Here is a 26569-nt window from a genome sequence, read left to right as displayed (position 1 = left end):
TCTAGTCATGACTTTGGCAAACCTTAGGTGGCCCTGCACAGGCAATCAACATCAGTCTGATTTAGGATATGATTGTGAGGTGCTGCAGCCAGGTGACACGAAAGCAACCTGTTTGGCATGAACTCATGTCATGTTTGGAGGAAGAACAATGCTGCCTATGATCCCCAGAACACCCTCCGCATCATCATGCATAGAAGTGGAAACATTATGGTTTGAGTGTTTTTTCTGGCCAAGGCACAGCACAAATTCATGGCGTCAGCAATCAGGATTTTATGGTAAATGTCCCCCTTCATCTGAGTGCTAACATTCTTTCCTTCCCTCCACCACTAGACTGAAAATGTGCCATGGATGAGTCGCCCAACATGACAATAATCCACAAGACATTGCCTAAGGATACTTCAAAAGGTAATTAGAGAATTTCAGACAAGCAGGCCTATTACACAAATTGAGGGATTTCAAAGTCCGTCCCTCAGGTGTTGCACATAACTGGCGTGCATTTGCCACTGGACAGGGCAGCTAAGAATTATGTCTTGATGGAGTGGCATTGTCTGATGTGCACTACGCCTCGCCTAAAATATTTCTCCGAAAACCTATGCTCGAGAGTTATTGGATTTTTTTTATGCATCTCTTAAAGTTTACAAAACCATTTCTAAAAGTCTTGATGTTCACAAATGAATGGTTAAAGAAAGTGTATATTAATGGAGACTGCTAAGAAGTGTTTCTTTTTGTCCCTGGTGATCCATCAGCCTGCAAAAATTACTCCGAGGACAGAGCACAGAGTCCTTAATGATGTTATAAATAATCCCAGAGGGCCAGCTGAAGATTTACAGAAAACACTGGAACTTATCACCATCTGTGACATATCTACAATACTGAAAATAAACAATCAGGTAGGTTCTGCAAAAAAAAGTTGCTGCACATTTGAGGTTTATGAAAAAGCATTCGTACACTTTACAGAATTACTACTCGACCAAAGTTGAAACGAAAGTTGAATAGTTTAGACTGAGGAAAGGAAGATATTGTCATTTTTGGAAGAAAATTGGGAAAACCACCCCTCACCAAAACCACTTCTCCACTTTTAAGTACGGTGGTGGGAACATTATATGGGACTACCTTGGTCTTCAGGCCAGTTGGCTATTATAGCTGGAGATATGAACTCATACCTTTATTTAGATATGTTTTACAGGAAAAAAATGAGAGTTGAAGTGCACAAGAGGTTGGGGGCTGAAGCAGGACAACACATATTTTAGACACAAATCGACTTAAGAATGGCTTCATGACAACAAAATACACATTCTGGAATAGACCAGTCAAAGCCCTGGAAAAAAACAATTTAGGAAATATGGCATGACCTCAAAGCGGTTCTCTCCAAGCATCCCAGATACCTTGCTGAAGAGGGGCAGTTTTTTTGAGAGGGAGACAAGATCCATTCTGATTTTTTTTATATACATCTTAACCTTAACCAGACATTGATATTGCAGCTAAAGGAGGGCCAACACCTATTGAATGCAAGGGTGTACCCAGTACTTACTTATGCCTCGCAGTCCTGTAAATGTTTGCTTCTTGCTGCAAAAAATATGATAAAATGTAAATATTTTAAAATAATTTGCGTGGAATTGGTTGAAGCAGACACTGTTTGTTCCTTCTTGTGGTTTCCAGGAAGATCAGACCATGTTTTAAGACCAATTTTGACAAAAACTTAAGGAATGTCAAAGTGTAAAAACATTTTCTATGACTGTTCTTTTTATTGTCACTATCCTTATTCAGGGCCTTATTCACAAGCCAGTTTAATATATAAAGGGGGTCCATTAGAGCTGGTTGAACATGGGGCATTTTGTACTCCTGTACATCAACCTACCTTCGCACAATTTCCTTTTGTGTTAAAAAACTGGATTTCTGGTGTGGCAAGGTTTAGATCTGGTTTTGGACACTGATGAAAAAAGTGACAACAGAGACCCTGTGTGGAAGCCTAAGATGAGATGATGACAAAAACCCACAGCTGACTGTACATAAGGTAAAGCAAACCCTCTACCTTGTCTTGTTCATGGTGTCTGTGCAACATCCTCTAAAACCTAATATCTATGACAATCTTGACATTGTATATTCCTCCTTTAAGCAAGCCAATAAGGCATACTACAACTGAGATTAAAATATAAGACCATTTATACTCTTTACAACCATAAAATAGGCTCAGTGTTGACGACGACAAATACATTTTAAGTAGACCAGTGTTGGCAACAGTGTTGAATGTAGCTAAACTCTTCTGTGCATGCTGTGCTGAAATGCTCTGGGCATTTGAAAATGGAACGTGGAAATATAGTTCCAAGCTGCTGCTGACGGCTTGCTCTGTCTGCTCTATGAAATCACCTGTTAAAAAACGCTTGAATTTTGTTAAACTGGTTCAATAAAATATTTCTAACGGGAAGCATCAGGGGAAGGGGAAAGTCTTTGCGCAATGTCATGAGGGGTCCGTGTACCATTCGTTCTTTTGTTTTTCGATTCAGAACCAAATAACAAAAAAACGTAAAAACGGCTGGTTATTTCATTATTTCGTTTTAGTGACAAACAAAAAAACAAATTTCGATCTGAATTTCCAAAATTTATTTTGAACTTCATTTCAAAACAACGGCAATGAAAAAAAGCCGACGTGCTATTTTTAATTTTTGATATTTTCATCTCTCAGCCTTATGTGCCCCGGAAGTACTAGCGTTTGCCCCTGCCGTTGGCGATGATGCGAAACACAGGACGATGTTGCACCCCACCGCGCTTCTTGTGGCTCTCATTTGACAGCGCGCACTACTGACATAGTTTTAAATGCCGTAGGCCTAGGCTACCCGAAGACCCCAGGTTTTATTAACAGTTTTGTAATAGACAACGACCACCGAACACTGTTTTGGTGTCTTGTGGGCTTACTACAGTTATTAGCTAGGCTTATCAGTGAAGCTGTCTTATGGAACAATGTGGAGATAGCCTATAGGCCTAGTAGCCGAATGAGGTCTGGATTATTATTAGTTTTTTAAGGCATCTGTTTTCTAGGAACCGGAAGGAGCTGACTTTTGGTGGCAGGTGACTGGTCGCGTCCACCATGACATTTTGATATTGTGTTGTTGTTGGACTCTCGGAAAGAATTGCCCTCCAACGTTTTTCCCACTAGCCATCAGATCTAATGCCAAGCATTCTTTTGTTATGAACCCTAGAAAGTCTCTAGTTTGTCAAATAAAATCTGTCTTCCTGGCGAATTCATTCCCTTTGTCATTGTCCCTCTTTCCCTGTTAGTAATTTTGACCTGGATATGTTTATCACTGTCATTTGTCTAAACCTACACAATGCGTGCGCCAGCACTTAACAGAGTAGGCATCTATCAAAGGAACGCACCGCGTGTGTGAGCTGCATTCTCCTTATCCCTCATGGAATGGCAAGCCATGTTGAGAGACTTTAATTTAATTCAATTTACTCCCGATTTGGTTGAGATATTAGGCTTCAGTAAAATGTCAGCACCACATCAACGTTATTTTGGCAAGTGTAATGTGCCGATGCAAGTACGACAGTGAAACAAGACGCATAGGCTTACAAATAGTAGGGCGCAAGGCTATACTCCCCAAGCTTACTGAAAATGGCCATTGCCACTGTGTTCAACGTGTTTTTTTTTACACATTCAAATACTCCCACTAAAGACATCTCCCAAACTCAATGATGAGTGCTGCCAGTGCACATTTCACCTAGCACCACACACGTGGACAGCTCGCAGTGCAATACAAGGGCTGCACCAGCTGCAAATGCCAGAGAATGATCGCACCTAGAGCTACTCAGAAATGTAACCTACTGTATTGATGATAGGGGGTGAAGTTTTAGCTCATATTTCATTTTCCAATGTAAAACTGATGCTATTGATTTTGTGGTAATTGCCTCAATTTATTTTACTGTAAACCAGCATTTTGGATGGCCTTCATTTGTGATATGGCTCGCATTTTTGTTGAAGTTTTGTAACGTGGACTATCTTCTACGTGTATACTTTTGATTTAGTTTGGTATAATTACGGACAATTCAAATTACTGATTTTTGTGTCATTTTGAAATTTTTTGGAAGGAATATAATCAAAATAGTCCCGCCGCGTGGATTATTGTTTTGTGACGTGCATGTGAGAGCGTTATGTCGGCAAAGGGTACAACAGTATTGTTTGGTTGTATTGTTTGGTCTTTTGTAGACTGTCTGTACGTATTCACTCATGAAACTCTAACGTGCTTCAGTTCACACATAAGAGTAGTGCCGCCAGAGATGTTAGAATGAAAAGAATCTTTGGTGCCGCGGTTTCAGCACCATGGACAGATGGCACCCGTTCATGCAGGCAAGGCGCGTCAGGCCATGTAGACGGACATGAAAGCTTTCAACTGATACATTTTCCAAAAAACATTGCCGTTTGGATTTGTTTTAGGCTGTGAATTTCACATATATGTTTCAAAACACCTCTTCTGACAACATCCAGTATGGATTTAGTTATGCTTTTAACCTATTTAATCGAGGTCGGCTTGTAGGCTATAACTTCCGGGGCACATACGGCCGAGAGATGAAAATATCAAAAAATAAAAATAGCACGTCAACCTTTTTTTTCATTGGCGTTATTTTGAAATGAAGTAAAAAATAAAATTTGGAAATACAGATCAAAATTTGTGTTTTTGTTTGTCACTAAAACTAAATAATGAAATAACCATTCGTTCTTTTGTTTTTTGATTCAGAACCAAATAACAAAAAACGAAAAAACGGCTCGTTATTTCATTATTTTGTTCTAGTGACAAACGAAAAAAAAAAACGTATTTCGAAATTTTATTTTCTACTTCATTTTAAAATAACGGCAATTAAAAAAGCCGACCTGCTATTTTTATTTTTTGATATATTCGTTTCTCGGCCTTATGTGCCCCGGAAGTACTAGATTAGCTGTTGCCCCTGCCGTTGGCGATGTTGCGAAAGACAGGACGATGTTGCGCCCCACCACGTTTCTCGTGGCTCTCATTTGACAGCGCGCACGACTGATAGTTTTAAATGTCGTAGGCCTAGGCTACCCGAAGACCCCAGGTTTTATTAACAGTTTTGTAATAGACAACGACCACCGAACACTGGTGTGGACTTACAGCTTACAGCTATTAGCTAGGCTTATCAGCGAAGCTGTCTTCTGGACCAATGTGGAGACATAGTTATAGCCTAATGGGATCTGGATTTTTTTTTAAGGCATCTATTTTCTATGAACCGAAAGGAGCTGGCTTTTGGTGGCAGGTCGCGTCCACCATGGCATTTTGATATTGTGTTGTTGTTGGACTCTCGGAAAGAATTGCCCTCGGACACGTTTCCCCCACAGTAGCCATCAGATCTAAAGCATTCTTTTGTCATGAACCCTAGAAAATCTCTAGTTAGTTTGCCAAATAAAATCTGTCTTCCTGGCGAATTCATTCCCTTTGTCATTGTCCCTCTTATTTTTGACTTGGATATGTTTATCACCGTAATTTGTCTAAACCTACACAATGCGTGCGCGTAGCACTTAACACAACAGGCATCTATCAAAGGAACGCACCGCGTGTGTGAGCTACATTCTCCTTATCCCTCATGGAATGGCAAGCCATGTTGAGAGACTTTAATTAAATTCAATGTACTCGCAATTTTGCAGAGATATTAGGCTACAGTAAAATGTCAGCACTACATTAGTTGGCAATGTTGGCATGCTGATGCTGCAAGCACGACGGTGAAACAAGACGCATAGGCTTACAAATAGTAGGCCATACTTCCCCAAGCATAGGCTACTGAAAATGGCCATTGCCACTGTGTTCAACGTGTTTTTACACATTCAATTACTCCCACTAAAGGCATCTCGCAAACTCAACGATGAGTGCTGCCAGTGCACATTTCACCTATACCACACACGTGGACAGCTCGCAGTGCAATACAAGGGCTGCCGCTGCACCAGCTGCAAATGCAGGAGAGAATGATCGCACCTAGATCTACTCAGAAATGTAACCTACTGTACTGATGATAGGGGGTGAAGTTTTAGCCCATATTTCATTTTCCAGTGTAAAACTGATGCTATTGTTTTTGTGGTAATTTATTTTGTGGCCTCAATTTATTTTATTATACACCAGCATTTTGGATGGCCATTTGTGCCATATGGCTCGCATTTTTGTTGAAGTTCTGTAACGTGGATTATCTTCAACGTGTATACTTTTTTTTAGTTTGGTATAATTACGGACAATGCACATTACTGATTTTTGTGACATTTTGACATTTTTTGGAAGGAATATAATCAAAATAGTCCCGCCGCGTGGATCATTGTTTTGTGACGTGCATGTGGGAGCCTTATGTCGGCAAAGGGTACAACAGTATTGTTTGGTTGTAGCCTTTTGTTTGGTCTCCCCTCATGAAACTGTAATGTGCTTCACACATAAGAGTAGTGCCGCCAGAGACGTTAGAACTAAAAGAATCTTTGGTGCCGCGAATTCAGCACCATGGACAGAGGGCGCCAGTCCATGCAGGCCCTGGCGCAGACCCTGGCGCTAGGTAGACGGATATGAAAGCTTTCAACTGATAGCCTTCATTTTCATAAAAATATTGAGGTTTGGAGTTGTTATAGACTGTGAATTTCACATATATGTTACAAAACACCTCTTCTGACAACATCCAGTATGGATTTAGTTATGATTTTAACCTATTTAATCGATTCAGCTTTGACTTCCGGGGCACATACGGCCGAGAAATGAAAATATCAAAAATTTAAAATAGCACGTCGAGCTTTTTTTCTTTGCCGTTATTTTGAAATGAAGTGGAAAATAAAATTTGGAAATACAGATCAAAATTCGTTTTTTTGTTTGTCACTAAAACGAAATAATGAAATAACCAGCCGTTTTTTTGTTTTTTGATATTTGGTTCCGAATCAAAAAACAAAAGAACTTTTTCGTTCATTCATTTTTCTTTTTTGGAATGAAAAATGAAAATCAAAAAAGGGCGAAATTGCATGTTTTGTTTAAAACAATGCAAGCAGAAATGGCTGTATTTGGTTTTCAGCACGTGTTGACTCATACCAAAATAGTATTGGAACATTTAACAACCTTTTTGATCGATTTCCAATTAGCAATATTTGATTATTCATTTATTGAAATTAATTTTACTGGCGCTTTTACCCGGAAGGATATAGGCTACTATCTGATTCGCACCAGCGAAGGTACCTAGGGATGATGACCATGAGCATAAGCAAACGTGTTTCAGACACAGCCAGGGTAAATGACAGAAAAGTAGAAGAATGGGGGAAAAAAACGCATACTTGGCATGTGCAGAGCAGGCGTAGTAGGCCTATGCGCGGCACTATATGGCCAGGCCAGCCTCAAGCGTGCAGAACGCCCGGCTTATTGAATGACGAGCAACATTATGGACATAATTTAATCAATCTTAAGGTTACTTAAATCGATAGCCTTCATAGGTTATTGTAGGCTACATTTTGACACGTAGGACATAGGCTACACACCTTAGGGAACAAGTAGTCCAAAGCAGTGGTGAATGCGACAGACATGGTTAGGCTATTGTAAGATACCTTATGTGCTGCATTATTATTTTGCCACCATTTTCTTATTAGAAATCTTGCAGGTTAAACGTTTGTCTCTGTGAACGGACGCCAAGAATAGCCTACAACAAAGTTTAGTGGGCATATTCCTTCGCTCTCAAGTTGGAAGCGCTGGAGTGCGAGTTTGGAGAGCTGACGCGCGCACTTTTTTCGAGCGCTTAAAACTGTACCACTGTTTATGTAGGCTATTGTAGGTACAGTCGCATGAGGATCGAAATCCTCACACGGACCGCACCGGTAATGTAGGTACAGTCGCGTAAGAATCGGAATTCTTACACGGACCGCACTAGTAATGTAATTGAAGTTACGTTAATGTATGGAAAGCTGCGTGTGGATTTACTCCTCATGCGGCTATACCAGGAATTGAAGGTAAAATCTCGTTTGGGAATTTAATTAATTATGAATTAATTAATATTAATAAACAAATTAATTAAAATGTAATTTAAGGACCGTCTCATAAAATCCTTGGTTATCAATCACAATATTCAACAATAAATTGCTAAACACAGAATTAATAATACGTTTTGTACTGGGGTTACTCAGCGGGGCACAGTGAACAGTAAGGCCTATTCTCTGTGATCAGCTGGGGTACACAAGCACAAAAATTGATCTGAAGGCAAAGTTCTAATAATAGGTTGGTTGGGTGTACAAAGCAACAAGGACAACAAAATGCAATCAAATGATTTACTTTTATTAACCCATTGAGGTCTAAGTGCCCTTGAGAGGGCAATTTGACATGTCTCTAAAAACAAATCTGTAACTCTGTGAGTTTTTGTCATTGAAACACATAAGTTACACCATTAGAAACCTCAGACCTTCCAGATTTCAAATATATATATATTAAATAAATTATATAGCTGGCCCAATTTAAAGAAAGTGAAAAGAAATCTTCGCATATTCTGTACTCTCTGCTTGTAGCAGCCACACCTATAGCTATTCACATGTAAAGTACCAGTGCTTGAGTGGCTATTCAGAGGTGACAACACGCCCCTTTCAGGTAGGGTAAACACAGCAGACGTAGAGTGACAGGGGGGTTGGGGCTATCAGAGCACATGGGGATTGACAGGGGGGTGTGGGCCATTAGAGGTTTTTCACACCTATCTCATTAGTATTCAAATGAGACAGACAGTGGCAGTGACATAGTCATTCTTTTTTGCATTTTGTATGAAAACAACAAAACATTTCTAAATGCCCTTTTCACTTTTATGCTGCCAACACATTTGTTTACAAGATTCAAACTTCAAAAGTCTTGGCTAGATATATTTCTTGAACTTTTTGAAGACGTCTGAACCCTGTTTTTTTGTACAGTTGTGTTTATACTCAATTTAAATAAAACATGTTTGTATGACATCCAATTTTTTTTTCAGATTATTTCTTGTCAGGCTTTTCACAATACAACCATATATTCCACTTTTGCATAGATGCTTACTGTTAGCTGAAAATACTTGAAAATGTCAGGGTGGTGCAAGCAGCCTAAAAGCCTCTGAAAGGCCTTAGACCTCAGAGGGTTAACTACTAGGTAATCTAATAAAATGCATTACATTCAAAGTCGGTTAAATGGAATAATAACAATAATAAGGCACAATAATATAAAACAAGAAAGAAATAAAAGAGGGGAAAAGAAAGAAGAGGGGAACAGGCTTTCAGCCTGTGTGTGTGTGTGTGTGTGTGTGTGTGTGTGTGTGTGTGTGTGTGTGTGTGTGTGTGTGTGTGTGTGTGTGTGTGTGTGTGTGTGTAGCAGGGGTCTGGTTGCTATAGGCTACCACGTGTGTGTGGTTGGCTAAGCTAGCATTAGCTACAGAAAGCATAGACAATGGAAAGGCTACTGATAAGTAGCTGCTTAGCAAAGCCCTAATGTCGACTAGGCCGGGCCCAAAGGGTCCACAACAATGTCTAGGTTTCTGTAATAAATGCACACAATTCCTAGTGGAATGGAGAGAGAAATGAAAGGGGATGAGAGAGTAGTGCTCAGTGGGAGGAACTCGCACTGATTACTATGTGTGTGTCTGTTGCTGGGCAACAATGGCGTCCTCTCGGCTAGGTTAACGTTAGCATCAGAACCGTGAACAATAGGGATAGCTAGCAGCTATGTAGCAAGTAAACCGGGTGGTTTCAGGCGCATTAAGTCCCTTAGTGGACGCGCGAATGTATCAAAGGGTTCTGGAATTAACGATAACAAGTCCGAGTAGAACAGGGAGAGAAAGAAAACGAAATAAAAGAAATAGCAAGTGGGAGACGTAGCCGTCTACGCAGCCATTACGAGTTGTAAAACTACAGGAAGTGGAGTTTCAGCGTGCTTGTGTAGGCGCTGCAAGCCCAACTTGGCTAATGGCTAACTTGCAGAGCGCTCCGAGCAGAGTTGGCTATTCAGAGAATGGTTTACTACAGATTATGCACTCAAAGTGTATAAAAGAGTACCGACATGCTCGGAGGGTTCTGAGAATCAAGTATTTCGAAAGGGAGAGAGTGAAAGAACGAGAGAGAGGGAGAGAGATAGAGAGAGAAGGGAAAGAGAGATGGAACTCTAGTGGCTATGCGTGTCTGTGTAAACAAATGGTTAGCGTTGCGTTGCTAACCTAGGGCTTGTTATGGCCCGTTACAACAAAAGGCGCAGCGCGTGTATTTCTGGACTAGTCAGCGAAACGGTCGCGCTGTGACGGTCCTCGGGGAGTTCCGAACATTGATGGTTAAATCAATACTTGAACTATTCCGTGCGAACGCCACAAGCGGGGTCGCTAGGCTTAGTAGCCAGTAATACAGAATGGGTAAGCAGAGGGGAACCTAAGCTAAGAAGAAGGATAGACAGAGAAGCAGGAGAAATGCAAATAAAAATGTCCACATGAAAAATAATTCAAGTCATAGTTCAAAGCACATCTATCTCAGTACATAAGCTATGCCCAGTGCCTACTGTGTGAGATGAAAGGGGTCCAGTTTCCAAGGGCTCGGTACGTCCGTCTGGAAATGGGGTTTCAGTCCAAAGTTTCTCTCGTCCTCTCAAGAGTTTTTGGGGCTGCAAAAGTCTTTGTTGTTGCGGCTGAGATTCGTCGGTTGAATCCCAAATGCGAGAAGTTTGTTCCACGGAGGCGTGCGTGGATATTTTCTCGCAGTGAGCTCGCCTTAGCCCACAGTGTCCGGATAAAAGTCTTCAGATATGTCCAGGCAAGATCTAAGACTTGACGTGAGGAATTCTTTGCAAAGTGTTTTAAGATGAACTAAGCAGTCTATGTTGATATTCGGCCAGATATCAAACAATACTTTGTCCAAATGTTGCGCAAGTTGCTCTATGCGTCTTGTCCGACCCGCAGTCAAAACTAGAGTGAGGATTTAGGGCAAGACAATGGGTTATCAAAGGTCACTGATAACCAGGTGATTGTGAATGGGGCTTTAGTCACAGCGCCTCCTAAAGGAGGAGGACTGAAAACAACATGGCAGGGACCCTGGGCCAGCCATTTGGCAATCAGAGGGAAAGTAACTCTTATACTAATGATTATTGATGACCTTCGTCTCAATCATCATCAGTGTGAGTCACATGATTCTCATAACTTTGTCATGAGTTTCTCTGCGTAGAGAAGTGGCAGGAATTGTACCTACACTATGCACGCTTAACACACGTTTCACTATGGTGTAATTGGGGCACTAGTGGCATCTGGGTGCTTCCAGTTTGACTACATCTACAGGCCAGCCAGAGATGAAAATGGTGAAGGTTGCTGATCATCAGGGCTGCCAACATTCCCTATGTCCCCGTTGTGTAGCTGTCCTCACTGCTTACATGTATTTTCAAAAAAATGTGAAAACATGTCTGAACAAATAGCATCTACAAATCTTGGTTAAGGAAGGGGAAATATTTGAAGGTTTTGCGTGATGCATGAACCGCAAATACACACTTCTGTTATTACGGCACTATGCAAATGCAATCAAGTGGGAAGATAGGCATAAATAATCACTTTGAAATATCGACTCGTTGCAAATGTTGAATCGGTTTATACGTTAAATTGCAGCACATAAACAGTACATTGATCTTCTACTCCTCACATAGCGCGCTGTGAGAAGGTGCTCTCCCTTCTCACTGTTTTAATGACACTTGACATGCACTGTGGACAAATAGCCATCTCGTTTCATGAGCGTTCAGCGCACAGTGAGTCTTTGCACACACACACACACACACACACACACACACACACACACACACACACACACACACACACACACACACACACACACACACACACACACACACACACACACACACACGACACAAGTCGGATCCTACAATTGAACATTTATTTCTGACCACGGTGGCAGAGTGAGGTACCCACTCGCTCTACAATCCGTTTGAACACTTCGTTTCTCTCCGCTCGTCATCACTGTTGAATCGGAAGCGCGCAACGGTTTGACAGCTACTCCATCGAATGTGACTGTCGGGGTCAGGGGAAACGTTTGAACATGTGGACTCAGAATTAATTGTCATTGCCCAATCTTCATAACGTGTGCAAATGGTGTAATGTTGGGATGTGGCAAATGTGCTGGGGCAACGGCAGTGTTTGTATTTTTGTCATTTTGTTTCATGTTATTTTTGTGGTACCTGACAGTTGTAAACTGTGTAGCCTTTGTAATGTGTCGGAGGTGAAGGTAATTTTTACCAAAAGTAGACTACGGGAGACTTGGTGTAAGGACAACAAACAGAATCCAGGCTTTAATTCTTGCACTGATGCATCAATGGAGAAACACAGCGTCACAAGCAGTTCAGCAAATATTTCTGTCTTACACAAGAAGTATACAAAAATATATACAGTTTGGGACCAGAGGGGCAGTTCCCCATGGGACAGCCCTAAAATGAATATTCAACAAATTGGGAGTTACAGAGATGGATACAGCACAACAGGAGGCTATATGCGAAATACACTGTATGGGTCCTCACCTGGGGGTGGTAGACTGGCAGTCTGCCCCCCCCCCCCCCCCCCCCCCCCCCCCCCCCCCCCCCCCCCCCCCCCCCCCCCCCCCCCTAGAGATGAGAATTAACATTCAAAGTGGCCAAAAGGTTCTTAGCATTTGTATGAGGGGTAGACAGGCTTAAGATAGCCATCAACCACAGATGGTACTCGCATACCAAAAGAAAAGAGATGAAACACTCTGAAACACCTTTGGGGGTTTCGACTCAATTGCTTTCATTCCCCCTTTTCCAGTCTAATTGACTTGAATATCACAAAAAAAACCCAAAGAACTTGAACAAAATATATTTACAAAAGAGGGCTTCATTAAAATATTGTCACACTACCGGGGAGAGGCAAAAAAACATATTTACTCAGTGTAAAACCACAATTTTTTGCCAATCTCTGTGGAAACCACTGAGTTTTCATGGAAAATTCCATCTCCGATGCCAAAAAGACTTGCCAAAGCATACAAATTATGCATTAAAACATGCTTATACCGTCCCATCAGGGCTGGAGTGGGGGAGAAATAGGACCTTGACACTTTTGGCTTAAAGAGGCCCCTCATAATTTGCGCCGCTGAATTGTTTTTTTTTTTTTTAATGATTGAAAATGGGGGGGCACAAGGGTGCGGAGCCCACCGGGAAATGCCAGCTATGCCAGTCCAGCCCTGCGCCCCATTGTTTGTAAACTACTTTCAGATTTATGTGGTCTTCACTGTTAGGCACTGTTAGTGATTCAAGACGTATTAAATTAGTTATTGCATTATGTATTGGTGTTTTACAGGAGGCACCATGCACTGTATTTCTCTGCAGCTCTCATATAACTATAACATTGTTTTCTGTTCTTGCCTCCTCCTGCAGGTGTACTGGGCGGGTCCTATGATATCCGGTGCTATTGGCACAATCATGTACGACTTCATGCCCCCCCATGCATGGCTTGGCCGAGAGGCTAACCACCCTGAAAGGCAGCCGGCCTCAGGAGTAGGACACCATCAAACTCAAGACCCAGGCCCTATACCGTACATCTGCCACCTACCCCCCTGACTTCCAGCAACCCAGCTCTCTTCCTCCAACCTCCCCCTGCCCAGTCACCAACAACCACCAACGCCAACAATCAGACTAACATCTACCCTATCCAAGTTCCTACCCCACCGTCATGGACATAGTGTGTGTGAGCGTGCGCAAAGTATAGACACACAAACTATTTCTAACCATTGCCACCGAGGGACAGATGTGCACTGAAATGGCGAAAACCAGACCAACAAACCAACACTAACAGTACTGTGTTCTTGGTACTGATGTGCAAGGGCTGTCTGAATGTGTGTGTTGCAGCTTTTTATTTTGGGTTTATATCATTACAAAGCATGCGTGTTGGTATTCTGCTGATTTTCATTTGTCATTTTCTTATGCTTAGTTATTTTTCTTACACTTGTTTCACCTTTCCTTCTTACCAACTGTGTGTGTGCGTGAGTGAAAGGCCGACCGTTTGCGCGCATGTGTGTGCGCGTGTGCCTGTGTGTGTGCCTGTGTGTGTGTGTGCCTGTGTGTGTGTGTGCCTGTGTGTGTGTGTGTGTGCCTGTGTGTGTGTGTGTGCCTGTGTGTGTGTGCCTGTGTGTGTGTGCCTGTGTGTGTGTGTGTCTGTGTGTGTGTGTGTGCCTGTGTGTGTGTGTGTGTGTGCGCCTGTGTGTGTGTGTGCCTGTGTGTGTGTGTGTGTGTGCGCCTGTGTGTGTGTGTGTGTGTGTGTGTGTGTGTGCGCCTGTGTGTGTGTGTGTGCGCGCCTGTGTGTGTGTGTGTGTGTGTGTGGGTGTGCCTGTGTGCGCCCGTGTGGAATGTGTGTGGAACGTGTGTGGACTGCTGCTCCTGTTGGTGGTGGAGATCTAGACTTGGACTGTGCATTGTTCTGGACAGCCATTGGGTGTTGTGCCTTTAGCTGACTTCGGGTGAGTGCTGCAGTGAATGTTTTCTTCTGCATTCTAGTGACATCGTCTTTTGGTTGTGCAGCAACGTCTTTTCCTGACTATGTTGGCCACTGAAGGAACTGCACACCACATTGCCACTCGAAACCTTCAGTTAGGTCTTCAGGACTGACCTGATAAAGTCTGCTAATGTTCACAGTACCTGGAATCCATCACCAATCTCAGTCCGTGCTGCTCTGAATCTCGCCAAACCTTCTACGCAAACAAAGTTGGTATCACATAACTTTCATGCTCTATGGTACCCAAGATGGTCTGGGTGTTTACTAGGTAATGCCACTTCTTGACCTCGATTCAGCTTGTGGAAGTAGTTCTTCAGTCATACTGCCAAGACTGCTGCCCACATCTTCGCCTTGACTGGGTGACCTTTGTGGTCAAGAGGGTTCAGCTTGGCCTTGGCCTCAATTAGCCTCATGACGACACCATGGCTGCAGCTCCACCGCAGATACAGGTAGAGTAGGGTAGAGTAGAGAGGTAGATGCTTGGCTTCACAGCTCTCTTCTGGTGTTTGTCCTTTCAGCCAATTCTGGCCGAGGCACATTTCTTCTTCTTGGAGAAGTTTATCTCCGCTTAAGTCTGACATTGGTGGTGAATTCTGGGTGCGGAGGGCATGGTCGGTGTAGTCTCCCGGGGGGGCGGTCCTGATGGCTTGACTGGGGGTTCTGCATGGTGGTTCGGTCCATGGTTCCTTCGGCTTCCTTGGGGTGGGTGGCCAATTGTCAGTGGAATGCCTTACTGCGCAGACAGGAGGCAGTGTCACTAGAGTGTGGAGGAGGGCATTTACTGCAGTGCTCACTCTGGCTCAGCTGAGGCCATGACAACCGGGTGCGCTCCAGGATGGCGTGTGATTCGGATCCGGGACGCTGCTGCCAGCAGTGGCAGTACTCAGAAATGGTGTGTGCGTGTCTGAATTGTCACTGTGCGTGTGTGTAAATTGTCACTGTGTGTGTCCGTGTCTGAATTGTCACTGCAGCTTTGTCTTTTATGTCATTACAAAGAATGCATGTGTTGGTATCCTACAGATGTTGTTTTTAATTATTATTATTATTATTACACTTGTACACCCCCCCCCCTTCCCAATCTGTCCTCTTGTTCTCTGTCTGTGGGAAGCTTTGGGTAGTGTCTTTCCATTGGTGCGTGTGGTGTATTTATCCATCAATATGTTAGTCGTCTTATTGCTCACTGTGTGTGTATTTATTGTACATGTTTGTATCAGTATGTTAGTGCTTTTACTGCTTGTGTGTGTGTTGTGCGTAAATGTATCATCAGACTGATACATGGATTTACATTCTCTGTTAGTGTGTGTGGCCCGTGTGTGTGGCCCATTTGTGCGTGTGTGGCCCGTGTGTGTTTGTGTGGCGTGTGTTTATTTGAAAAATTGCATTTGACCAGTCCCCAATGTGCATTTAAAACGTATGTGTGAAAACCCTATTACATAGATTTTTGACAAAGTACACTTGACCTCCTCACTGTCCTGTTCAATAAGGCTCGAAATGTCCACAAAACCTACTGTGCATTGGTGCCTATTGCATGCAGGCAGTGTGCAAATAATTACACCTGCTCACTAGATGGGTTATTTAGATGTGTAGGCTGTAGGGATGAGTACCGAAACTCTGTGCTAGTATGGCACCGGGGCAAATATTAACGGTAGTAACCAGACCGAAATACAATGTGATTTTCGGTGCCTGATTTCGGTGCCTCAAAATATGCAGCCACGGCATAATTAGGCTACGCCCACTGTTAACAGCGGCACCGTTTTCAGTCACTCGCAGGAGGAGCAGTTAATTTCCCTCAGTGCTGATGTTTTGGTGCTCTGTAAACGTATGTCAGCAGCACTGCTAGTATTAGTGTTGCTAATGGAAGTATCCATCGACAGTTCAACACCATTTCATCATGTCAAACATCTAAGAATGCGGCATACACCGAATATGCCGAATAGTGAGAAATTTGTCGAAACGAAGCCAACAGGTTCATTCCTTGCCGTTGCACTGGTAGCGCAGGCTCTGGGCAGAGTTGGGAAATCAGCTGCAAAAAAAAGTAATCAATAGCCTACTTGCTTTTAACGTCGGCGCACCCCTTCTTTATATTCACTCACTTTTCATATCTGCCTCAACGTGGTGCGATTTCGCCGAGCCTCATGGAATGAACCTGCCGCTTGTAATTATTAACTTGAGTTACGCACGCTGATCTAGTTTAGTTGTGACTCTGAACACACACGACACCGTCAGCGTTAACATTGTTCATATCAGCGGTGTTGTTTTTAAAGTTTTAATTGCTATCAACAGCCAGTCGATTAGTTTTAAAACCATGAAACACCTGCAATTGGCTCAATGCCTGCAGATGAGGGGGAGATGCGTTTAGTCTAGGTCTGTGCAGGTATGTGGGTCCGACGCGCTTTGACAGAGAGAAAGGAGGAGGGGCTCTTCTTGCACACACGCTGTTTTGAAGCTGTCTTCCAGTTGTTCATTTCCAGTGACAAGTTGTTTTGCTTCTTATATAGGCTGCTGTATGTAGGCCTAGAGTAGAGACCAATTTGACTTTGTAATAATTCAGTTCCATTTTTATTTTAAACAGTTTAATAATTGTATGCTGAAATAGTAAATAATAATAGCCTACTTAGGCCTATTGCCAACATTTCTACTCTGAAATTTTCTATTTGAAAGATGGACTGCATAGGCTACTGTTGGCTATAACATAGGCTACATAAGTCTTTGTTTTATTAGAAAATATGTGCTGATTTTAAAATTCATTTTATTATCATTATATTATTCATTTTTGAAAAGTACTGAAAAAAATACCGTACCGTATATCTACGTCTAATCTACATCTATATGTCTACGTCTATTCTACGTCTGGCTATCTACGTCTAATCTACGTCTATATATCTACGTCTATTCTACGTATATATATCTACGTCTATTCTACGTCTAGCTATCTACATCTAATCTACGTCTATATATCTACGTCTATTGTACGTCTAGCTATCTACGTCTAATCTATATTTGTCAATCTATGTCTATTCTATGTCTAGCTATCTACGTCTAATCTACGTCTATATATCTACATCTAATCTACGTCTATATATCTACGTCTATTCTAAGTCTAGCTATCTACGTCTAATCTACGTCTATATATCTACGTCTATTCTACGTCTAGCTATCTACGTCTAATCTACGTCTATCCATCTACGTCTAATCAACGGCTATATATATATATATATATACGTCTAACATAAGTCTGTCTATCTATGTCTAATCTACATCTATATATCTACGTCTAATCTCAGTCTATATATTTACGTCTAATCTACATCTGTCAATCTACGTCTATTCTACGTCTAGCTATCTAAGTCTAATCTACGTCTATATATCTACGTCTATTTTACGTCTAGCTATCTACGTCTAATCTACGTCTATATATCTACGTCTAATCTACATCTGTCAATCTATGTCTATTCTACGTCTAGCTATCTACGTCTAATCTATGTCTATATATCTACGTCTAATCTACATCTGTCAATCTACGTCTATTCTACGTCTAGCTATCTACGTCTAATCTACGTCTATATATCTACGTCTATATATCTACGTCTATATATCTACGTCTATTCTACGTCTAGCTATCAACGTCTATTCTACGTCTATATATCTACATCTATTCTACGTCTAGCTATCTACGTCTAATCTAGATCCGTTAATCTACATCTATTCTACGTCTAGCTATCTACGTCTAATCTACGTCTAGCTATCTACGTCTAATCTACGGCTAGCTATCTACGTCTAATCTACGTCTATATATCTACGTCTAATCTACATCTGTCAATCTACGTCTAGTCTACGTCTATGTATCTACGTCTATTCTACGTCTAGCTATCTACGTCTAATCTACGTCTATATATCTACGTCTAATCTACGTCTATATATCTACGTCTATTCTACGTCTAGCTATCTACGTCTAATCTACATCTGTCAATCTACGTCTACTCTACGTCTACCTATCTACGTCTAATCTACGTCTAAATATCTACATCTAATCTACGTCTATATATCTACCTCTATTCTACGTCTATATATCTACCTCTATTCTACGTCTAACTATCTACGTCTAATCTACGTCTATATATCTACGTCTATTCTACGTCTAGCTATCCATGTCTATTCTACGTCTAGCTATCTACGTCTAATCTACGTCTATCCATCTACGTCTAATCAACGGCTATATATATATATATATACGTCTAACATAAGTCTGTCTATCTATGTCTAATCTACATCTATATATCTACGTCTAATCTCAGTCTATATATTTACGTCTAATCTACATCTGTCAATCTACGTCTATTCTACGTCCAATCTACGTCTATATATATACGTCTATGCTAAGTCTAGCTATCTACGTCTAATCTACGTATATATATCTACGTCTAATCTACATCTGTCAATCTACGTCTAATCTACGTCTATATATCTATGTCTATTCTACGTCTAGCTACCTACGTCTAATCTACATCTGTCAATCTACATCTATTCTACGTTTAGCTATCTACGTCTAATCTACGTCTAGCTATCTACGTCTAATCTACGTCTAGCTTTCTACGTCTAATCTTCGTCTAGCTATCTACGTCTAATCTACGTCTATATATCTACGTCTATTCTACGTCTATATATCTACGTCTATTCTGCGTCTAGCTATCTACGTCTAATCTACATCTGTCAATCTACGTCTATTCTACGTCTAACTATCTACGTCAAATCTACGTCTATATATCTACGTCTAATATACGTCTATATACCTACCTCTATTCTACGTCTATATATCTACGTCTAATCTACGTCTATATATCTACGTTTAGCTATCTACGTCTAATCTACGTCTATATATGTACGTCTAATATACATCTGTCAATCTATGTCTAATCTACGTCTATATATCTAAGTATATTCTACGTCTATTCTACGTCTATATATCTATGTCTATTCTACGTCTAGCTATCTACGTCTAATCTACGTCTAGCTATCTACGTCTAATCTATGTCTATATATCTACGTCTATTCTACGTCTAGCTATCTACGTCTAATCTCTGTCTATATATCTACGTCTATTCTACGTCTAGCTATCTACGTCTAATCTACGTCTATATATCTACGTCTAATCTACATCTGTCAATCTACGTCTATTCTACGTCTAGCTATCTACGTCTAATCTATGTCTATATATCTACATCTATATATCTACGTCTATTCTACGTCTAGCTATCAATGTCTAATCTACGTCTATATATCTACATCTATTCTACGTCTAGCTATCTACGTCTAATCTACATCTGTCAATCTACGTCTATTCTACGTCTAGCTATCTACGTCTAATCTACGTCTAGCTATCTACGTCTAATCTACGGCTAGCTATCTACGTCTAATCTACGTCTATATACCTACGTCTAATCTACATCTGTCAATCTACGTCTAGTCTACGTCTATATATCTACGTCTATTCTACGTCTAGCTATCTACGTCTAATCTACGTCTATATAGGGTGTACCTAATCACCGGAACGGACCAAAACGGACAGGAATTTACCGGAACGGGACGAAACGGGCCAAAACGGACCGGAACGGACCCAGATTTAGCCAAAACTGACCGAAACGGACCCAAATTTAGGAACCGACCGAAACTGATCCAAAGTTAGTTGGGGGGGGGAGGTGCGCACTTGCGCTTACGCCTGTCTCGGAGCATGGGCATCGAAAGCGCAGGACACACCTGCGCTGTCATGGGCATCGCTGCGATTCACGCGGACCCTCTTGTGACTACTTGGGATATTTTATTTCTAGTAAACATTTCAAGTATCGTTCGAGATTGAGAGCGTGTAAGTATCGTTCGAGATTGAGAGCGTGTAACGATGAGCAAATGTATATCGTGGAGTATTGAAAGTTGCTGGCCAAAACCATGACAAGCACGAAGAAAGGCTTCACGTTACCTAAACAGTTTTATGGAATACCCTATGTCTCTCTCACCTGTTGACACAAGGAGCACTATGAAGACAAGGAGAGGGAGAGACAGATCTGTCGGTGTGTGTGTGTGTGTGTGTGTGTGTGTGTGTGTGTGTGTGTGTGTGTGTGTGTGTGTGTGTGTGTGTGTGTGTGTGTGTGTGTGTGTGTGTGTGTGTGTGTGTGTGTGTGTGTGTGTGCGCGCGCGCGCTTCTCCACTGACGCGCTAGAGAGCTGCCCCAATAGGCTATTGACCAGCTTAAACTTCACTGGTGAAAAAACAGTAGCTACAGTTCTAAGGAGTTTTAAGCATTTTCATAGCATCCTATAGGCATATTCCCACATGTCAATGTGTTAGGCCTAGTCACTCCATCCATACACTAGCCAATGCGCAATTTCGCTGGTAAACTGGTAGTTTCACGTGACTTTGACATCATCATATTACAGCAACAACAGAACAACAACAGCAACAACAGAATATTATGGAAATAAGTCCCGCATAAATGCTAACGTATTGGGCATTGTTTGCAAACTTTAGAAGTAGGCCTAGGCTAGAAATTCGTTTTAGTAACTTGTTCACATCTTGTAGCCTATCTAACATAACATTAAGAGTAGGTTAATGAAACCTCGGCGCCAGTCAGTCAATTAGACCTATTGTGTGCCGTTAATTCCTCCTTTACGACTTTTCCATGCCCTCCTTAATATTCCAGACAGATGGCAGCGCATGGAATTTTTGTTGTTGTTGTCTTTTTTGTTCTTTGATTTTGTGTCCTCTGTGGCCTGTGTATGCTAGGACTATAATAAGAGAGAGGCTACTACCAAAAAAACATTTGAGTGCTCCACCAGCTACCTCTGGAATTACAAAGACTGCTGACAAATGACAGCTTGGACTGTTTGAGAATTGAAATGACAGCCATGACAGGGGCTATGTTTTGAACAACCTTTCATAGTTTATGGAATAATTTTGTTTTACGGTCATTTGATATCACAGATGGCTTTGAAGATTTTTTTAGTGCGTAATGTGTTCTTAATGCAAAATCTGGGTCCGTTTCGGTAGGCCTAGGGTTTCGCTGAATCTGGGTAAGTTCCGGTCTGTTTCGGAGCGTGATGTGTTCTTATTATGAAAAATCTGAGTCCGTTTCGGTCAGTTTTGGCTAAATCTGGATCCGTTCCGGTCCGTTCTGGCCCGTTTCGGTCCGTTCCGGTAAGTTCCTGTCCGTTTCGGTGCGATCTGGTCCGTTCCGGTGATTAGGTACACCCTCTATATATCTGCGTCTAATCTACATTTGTCAATCTACATCTATTCTACGTCTAGCTATCTAGGTCTAATCTACGTCTATATATCTACGTCTACTCTACGTTTAGCTATCTACTTCTAATATACGTCTATATATCTACGTCTACTCTACGTTTAGCTATCTACTTCTAATATACGTCTATATATCTACGTCTAGTCTACATCTGTCAATCTACGTCTAATCTACGTCTGTCAATCTACGTCTTTTCTACGTCTAGCTATAAAGACATATGTCTATATGTCTACATCTATTCTACATCTGTCAATCTACGTCTATTCTACGTCTATATATCTACGTCTATTCTACGTCTAATCTACGTCTATTTATCTACGTCTAATCTACAAAGCGGATTCCAAAAAAGTTGGGACACTTTGTAATTTGTGAATAAAATCAAAATGATGGCATTTTCAAAACATTCAATATGTTAACAAGGTAGAACATTATGCACAGACAACATATCGGTTGTTAAAGTCAAGCAGATTTATTGTTTTGAGGTAATTATGTGATCATTTAATATTTCACACTTGCAACAAATCCCAAAAAAGTTGGGACAGGGCCAATAAAATGCTTTTTATATTGGATAAGACTAAACACAACACAAGGGATGAGACTGAACAGTTAGATACTTTGACTGAAGGCATAATTTTATTCAAAAATTAAGATATTTTGATTTGCGAGACATGATTTCAGCAGCTCAACTGATAGGTGTGTTCTTCAACTTTTTTACCTTTTTGTTATGCTTAACCAGTTAACTGTCAAAACCCGCGGGCGGGTTGAGATTCTATCACACTCATCTCCCTCTTAATCATGCTAAATAAAACCATATTGTTTTCGAATTAAATAACTGTCATATTTACACCTCATTTAAAAGCTTGTTTTTTCACGAAACTGCACAAATAAATGATCCACAGAATCAATATATAGTATTTTCTATATTATCTAAATTATCCTGTCTGACGCTGGTCAAAATACCTCCGGCATATCCCGTTTCCCTTGTTGAGCTTCATCAACATCGCCATTGTGTGTACCCTTATCAGTGAGTTCACGCTGTTTGTTGGGTCTCAAAATGTTCACAGGAGTCCAAAGAAATAAAATATAAACACTATTTTATTCAAAAAACATTTTACAAGTATATACAACGCCTCATACAAAGCAAACGCCGTGGGCAAAGCCAGCGCGTTGCTGAGTTTATCTGCAGCAAATCCCGTATTGTTGTTTTGATTGCTTATTGTCGGCAGATTCACGACCGGCAATGAGTCCCTAAGATATTTCCGGTTGCATAATGCTAACCGGTATGTAAATACGACCAATACGTCTTGATTTATGAGCCACCCAATGAATGCTACACTATAATTTGGTCTGGCTGCGCCTCTTTCAGGAATAAGGAACACTCGACTGTGGTGAACATGAAAAAGATTCAGCACATATGTCGGCAATTTCCAAAAGCATTTCAACATGTCGATGCTATGCTATTTCAATCCAGCAACTCTTATTGTTGCCCATTCACTTTTCAATCCGACATCCGGTTAGCTTGTCAAACGCTTGCATACGAGCAAACTTTTTGATGCGGAGCCATCCTAATAAAGATATATGTCATATACCACACTTTTGTGTGTGCATTTATTTGTCATGAACACTCGATGGTTGTAAGAATTGAAATCAATTTACAGACCAGCGACCAGACATTTCATTACGGTCGTGTCAACTTTCAACTTTAGCATTTTCAGCATTTCCGGTCTAAATGTAAACAAAACTACGTACGTGTGTGGGCGTGGTTCACCATAGCTTTTTGAAGGGAGCCACCTAGGTCCTAGAGCGAGCAGTAAAGCCCAGTCAGTGTCTGAGGTAAAATATTGAGAAAGAGTACTGTGTGATACCAGGTGTGACATATTGGCGTATTTGTTTACATATTGTCATTATGGCTAAACATATTATGAAAAAAAAGTACACCACCCTTGAGGCGGTATTGGAAATAACAAGGTCAAGTGATGAAGAGGATGTTTTAGAGACAGAAAATGTTGGGAGTGAAGCATCTTCCATAAGTTCAGATGAGGAGAGGGCCTTCCTGGAGGGAAGAGATCCTGCCTTGGAGTAAGTACATTTTGTTATTACACTGGTGACATTTTATTACACCTGGTTATTCTTCTAGTTTTTATGTTATAGTTATAGTGATTGTTTTGATTTACAATTTTGTATCATTCTGTCTGGTTTCTTACAACTAGGTATTGGGATAGTATATTGGGATGGGGGTTATTTGACATTATAGGCATATATGAATAAAGGCCTATACAATAACAGCAAAAACAAATAATTTAGACCTAAAAAGAAGAAGGTAGTCTGGTGTAGGATATAATGCTGATGTAGGATATTGTGTTGATGTTGCCTCTATGCCATACCAGAGTTGTTTTGGGAATCCCTGACTGACCTTTACATATATATTTCTATTGCAGAGATGAGTCTGATTCTGATGTGGAGGTGGTGCCAGCGAAGAGAGGTGTTGGAAGAGGAGGCAGGGGCAGAGGCAGTGGCCGGGGCCGGGGCAGAGGCAGTGGCCGGGGCCGGGGCAGAGGGGGGAGGAGGAGAATTGAGGAAGTAGAAGATGGTCTTGAGTGGCAGGACATTGAGGTTGAGAATTACCTTCCTCAGCAACCTGGGTTTAGACCAACCTGGTCCTCAAGTAATCACCGGTGCAAATTACACCATTCTGGATTTGTTCCTGCTTTTCATTTCAGAGACAGTTTTGCAAAGTGTTCTCATCAACACTATAATGCGCTTGGGAGACGGCGGCATGGGGCGGCAAATTGGGAGGAGCTGAACATGGCAGACATGTTCAGCTATTTGTCACTAATTATTTACATGGGTCTTGTCCGTGCTCCAGCGCTTACTGATTATTGGAGAAAATCAAAGCTTTATAGCTTCCCCTTCCCTGCCTCAGTCATGTCTGGCCGTAAGTTTAGAAAGATTTCAACCAACATCCACCTCTCGGACCCTGAAGAAGATGAGGTCAATGAAGCAAAGAAGGGCACCCCTGACTATGATCGCCTACACAAAATCAGGCCCATGTATGACGAAATACGGCAAAACTGCATGGCACATTTTCAGCCAGGCCAAAACATAGCTGTTGACGAACGGATGGTCGCCTCACGGGCAAGAATAGGAATCCGCCAGTACATGAAGGACAAACCTGTAAAATGGGGGTTCAAGCTCTTTGTGCTGGCGGATTCCTCATGTGGGTACACCTGGGACTTTTTTGTGTATAGGGGGAAAGGCCATATTGGTTCTGGGAGAGGCCTTAGTTATGATGTTGTGATGGAGCTGGTGTCCTCTCCAGTGTTGGGCACGGGGTACAAGTTGTTTGTCGACAACTTCTATACAAGCCCAATGCTTTTCCGTGACCTGCTCGCAGACAAAAAGATCTGGGCCTGTGGGACCATCCGGGAGCAGCGGGTGGGCTTCCCCAAACACCGGGCTGGTACCCTGAACAGTCGAGATCCAAGGGGCACCATCCGCTGGATTCGCGAGGGGCCACTGGTGTTTGTCCAGTGGAAGGACACCCGTGTCGTCCAGATGTGTTCCAGCATCCACAAGGCCCACAGTGGTGACACAGTACAGCGGAGGGTGAAGACGGATGGCAGGTGGCGACTGGAGACCTTTCCCATCCCCCCAGCTGTGCAGGATTATAATCAGTATGTACCAAAGCGTTCTAAAAAAATATTGTTATAAACCCACAGGAGAATATTATATGCTTTACTTCAACACAGGACACACAAAAAAGTGTTATGATAGTCATAAACATATAACTAACAAATGGGCCATTTCCTTTCTGTCTGTGCAGGAACATGGGTGGTGTGGACCTTTCCGATGCCCTGATAGGGTACTACACAATTTTACACAAAACCAGGAGGTGGTACCGGACTTTTTTTTTTATCATTTTGTGGACATCGGAATTGTAAAAGCTTTCATTCTGCACAAAGAAATTGCCAGGTCCAGGGGAGAAAGGCCCATGTCTCAGAAGGCCTTCAGGGAAAACCTGGTCCTGCAGCTCCAGGAAGCTGGGCATGGAGAAATTATCCGCCCTCCACAGCCACCACCTGCACCTACAACACCTGCAGTACTACATATGCCGTCATACTTCGGTGCGGATGGCACACAGGCACGGCGGCACTGTGTCCTCTGTAAGCAGAAGACACCCCTATTCTGCTCCACATGCGAAGTTGCCTTGTGTCTTGTTCCCACAAGGAACTGTTACACACAGTGGCACATTCAAAAAGAGATTTGAATCTCTCTCTCTCTCCCTCTCTCTTTCAGTGTTTGAAGCAGATGCGGCATGTTCTTGTACCCTATGTGTATGGGGTGTGTGTGTGTTTATGTATATGTATATGTGTATGCGTGAGCGCACACGTGAGATCCTCTGTGAGTGGGGGGGGGGGGGGGGTAGATGTGTGTGTGTGTGTGGGGGGGTGTAGATGTAGGAAGGTGATGGGGATCAGATGTTTGTGTTCATTTTTATTGTGTATGGAGTGTTATTGGTGTTGTTCTGTTCCGTGCTGTTTGCGCATTATGTGATTAGACAAATGTATAGTATTATAATTATTACTATTATATAAACATATTATAAATTGTAAATATATTATAACAGTTTATATATATATATATATATATATATATATATATATATATATATATATATATATATATATATATATATATATATATATATATATATATATACACACAGTACAACATGTGATAAACAAATGTTACAGACCTAAACAATATGTTGTTTCC

The 26569-nt window shown here is 41.7% G+C and overlaps 1 protein-coding gene across 1 annotated transcript in view; it reads left to right on the top strand.

Moving 5' to 3' along the window:
- Window positions 1-24913: 24913 nt before the first annotated feature.
- LOC134467585 (piggyBac transposable element-derived protein 4-like) overlaps window positions 24914-26569 on the top strand; it is a 3882-nt gene continuing 2226 nt past the window's right edge. The window contains exons 1-3 of the mRNA XM_063221427.1: window positions 24914-25467; window positions 25617-25688; window positions 25824-25956. Coding sequence (XP_063077497.1) covers window positions 24914-25467; window positions 25617-25688; window positions 25824-25956 — 759 coding nt within the window. The remainder of the gene's footprint in view (window positions 25468-25616; window positions 25689-25823; window positions 25957-26569) is intronic.

This window comes from Engraulis encrasicolus, chromosome 17 (genome assembly GCF_034702125.1).
Source record: "Engraulis encrasicolus isolate BLACKSEA-1 chromosome 17, IST_EnEncr_1.0, whole genome shotgun sequence".
Classification (NCBI taxonomy): domain Eukaryota; kingdom Metazoa; phylum Chordata; class Actinopteri; order Clupeiformes; family Engraulidae; genus Engraulis; species Engraulis encrasicolus.
The sequence above is the reverse complement of the archived record's forward strand: the minus strand, read 5'-3'. Positions and strand labels throughout refer to the sequence as shown.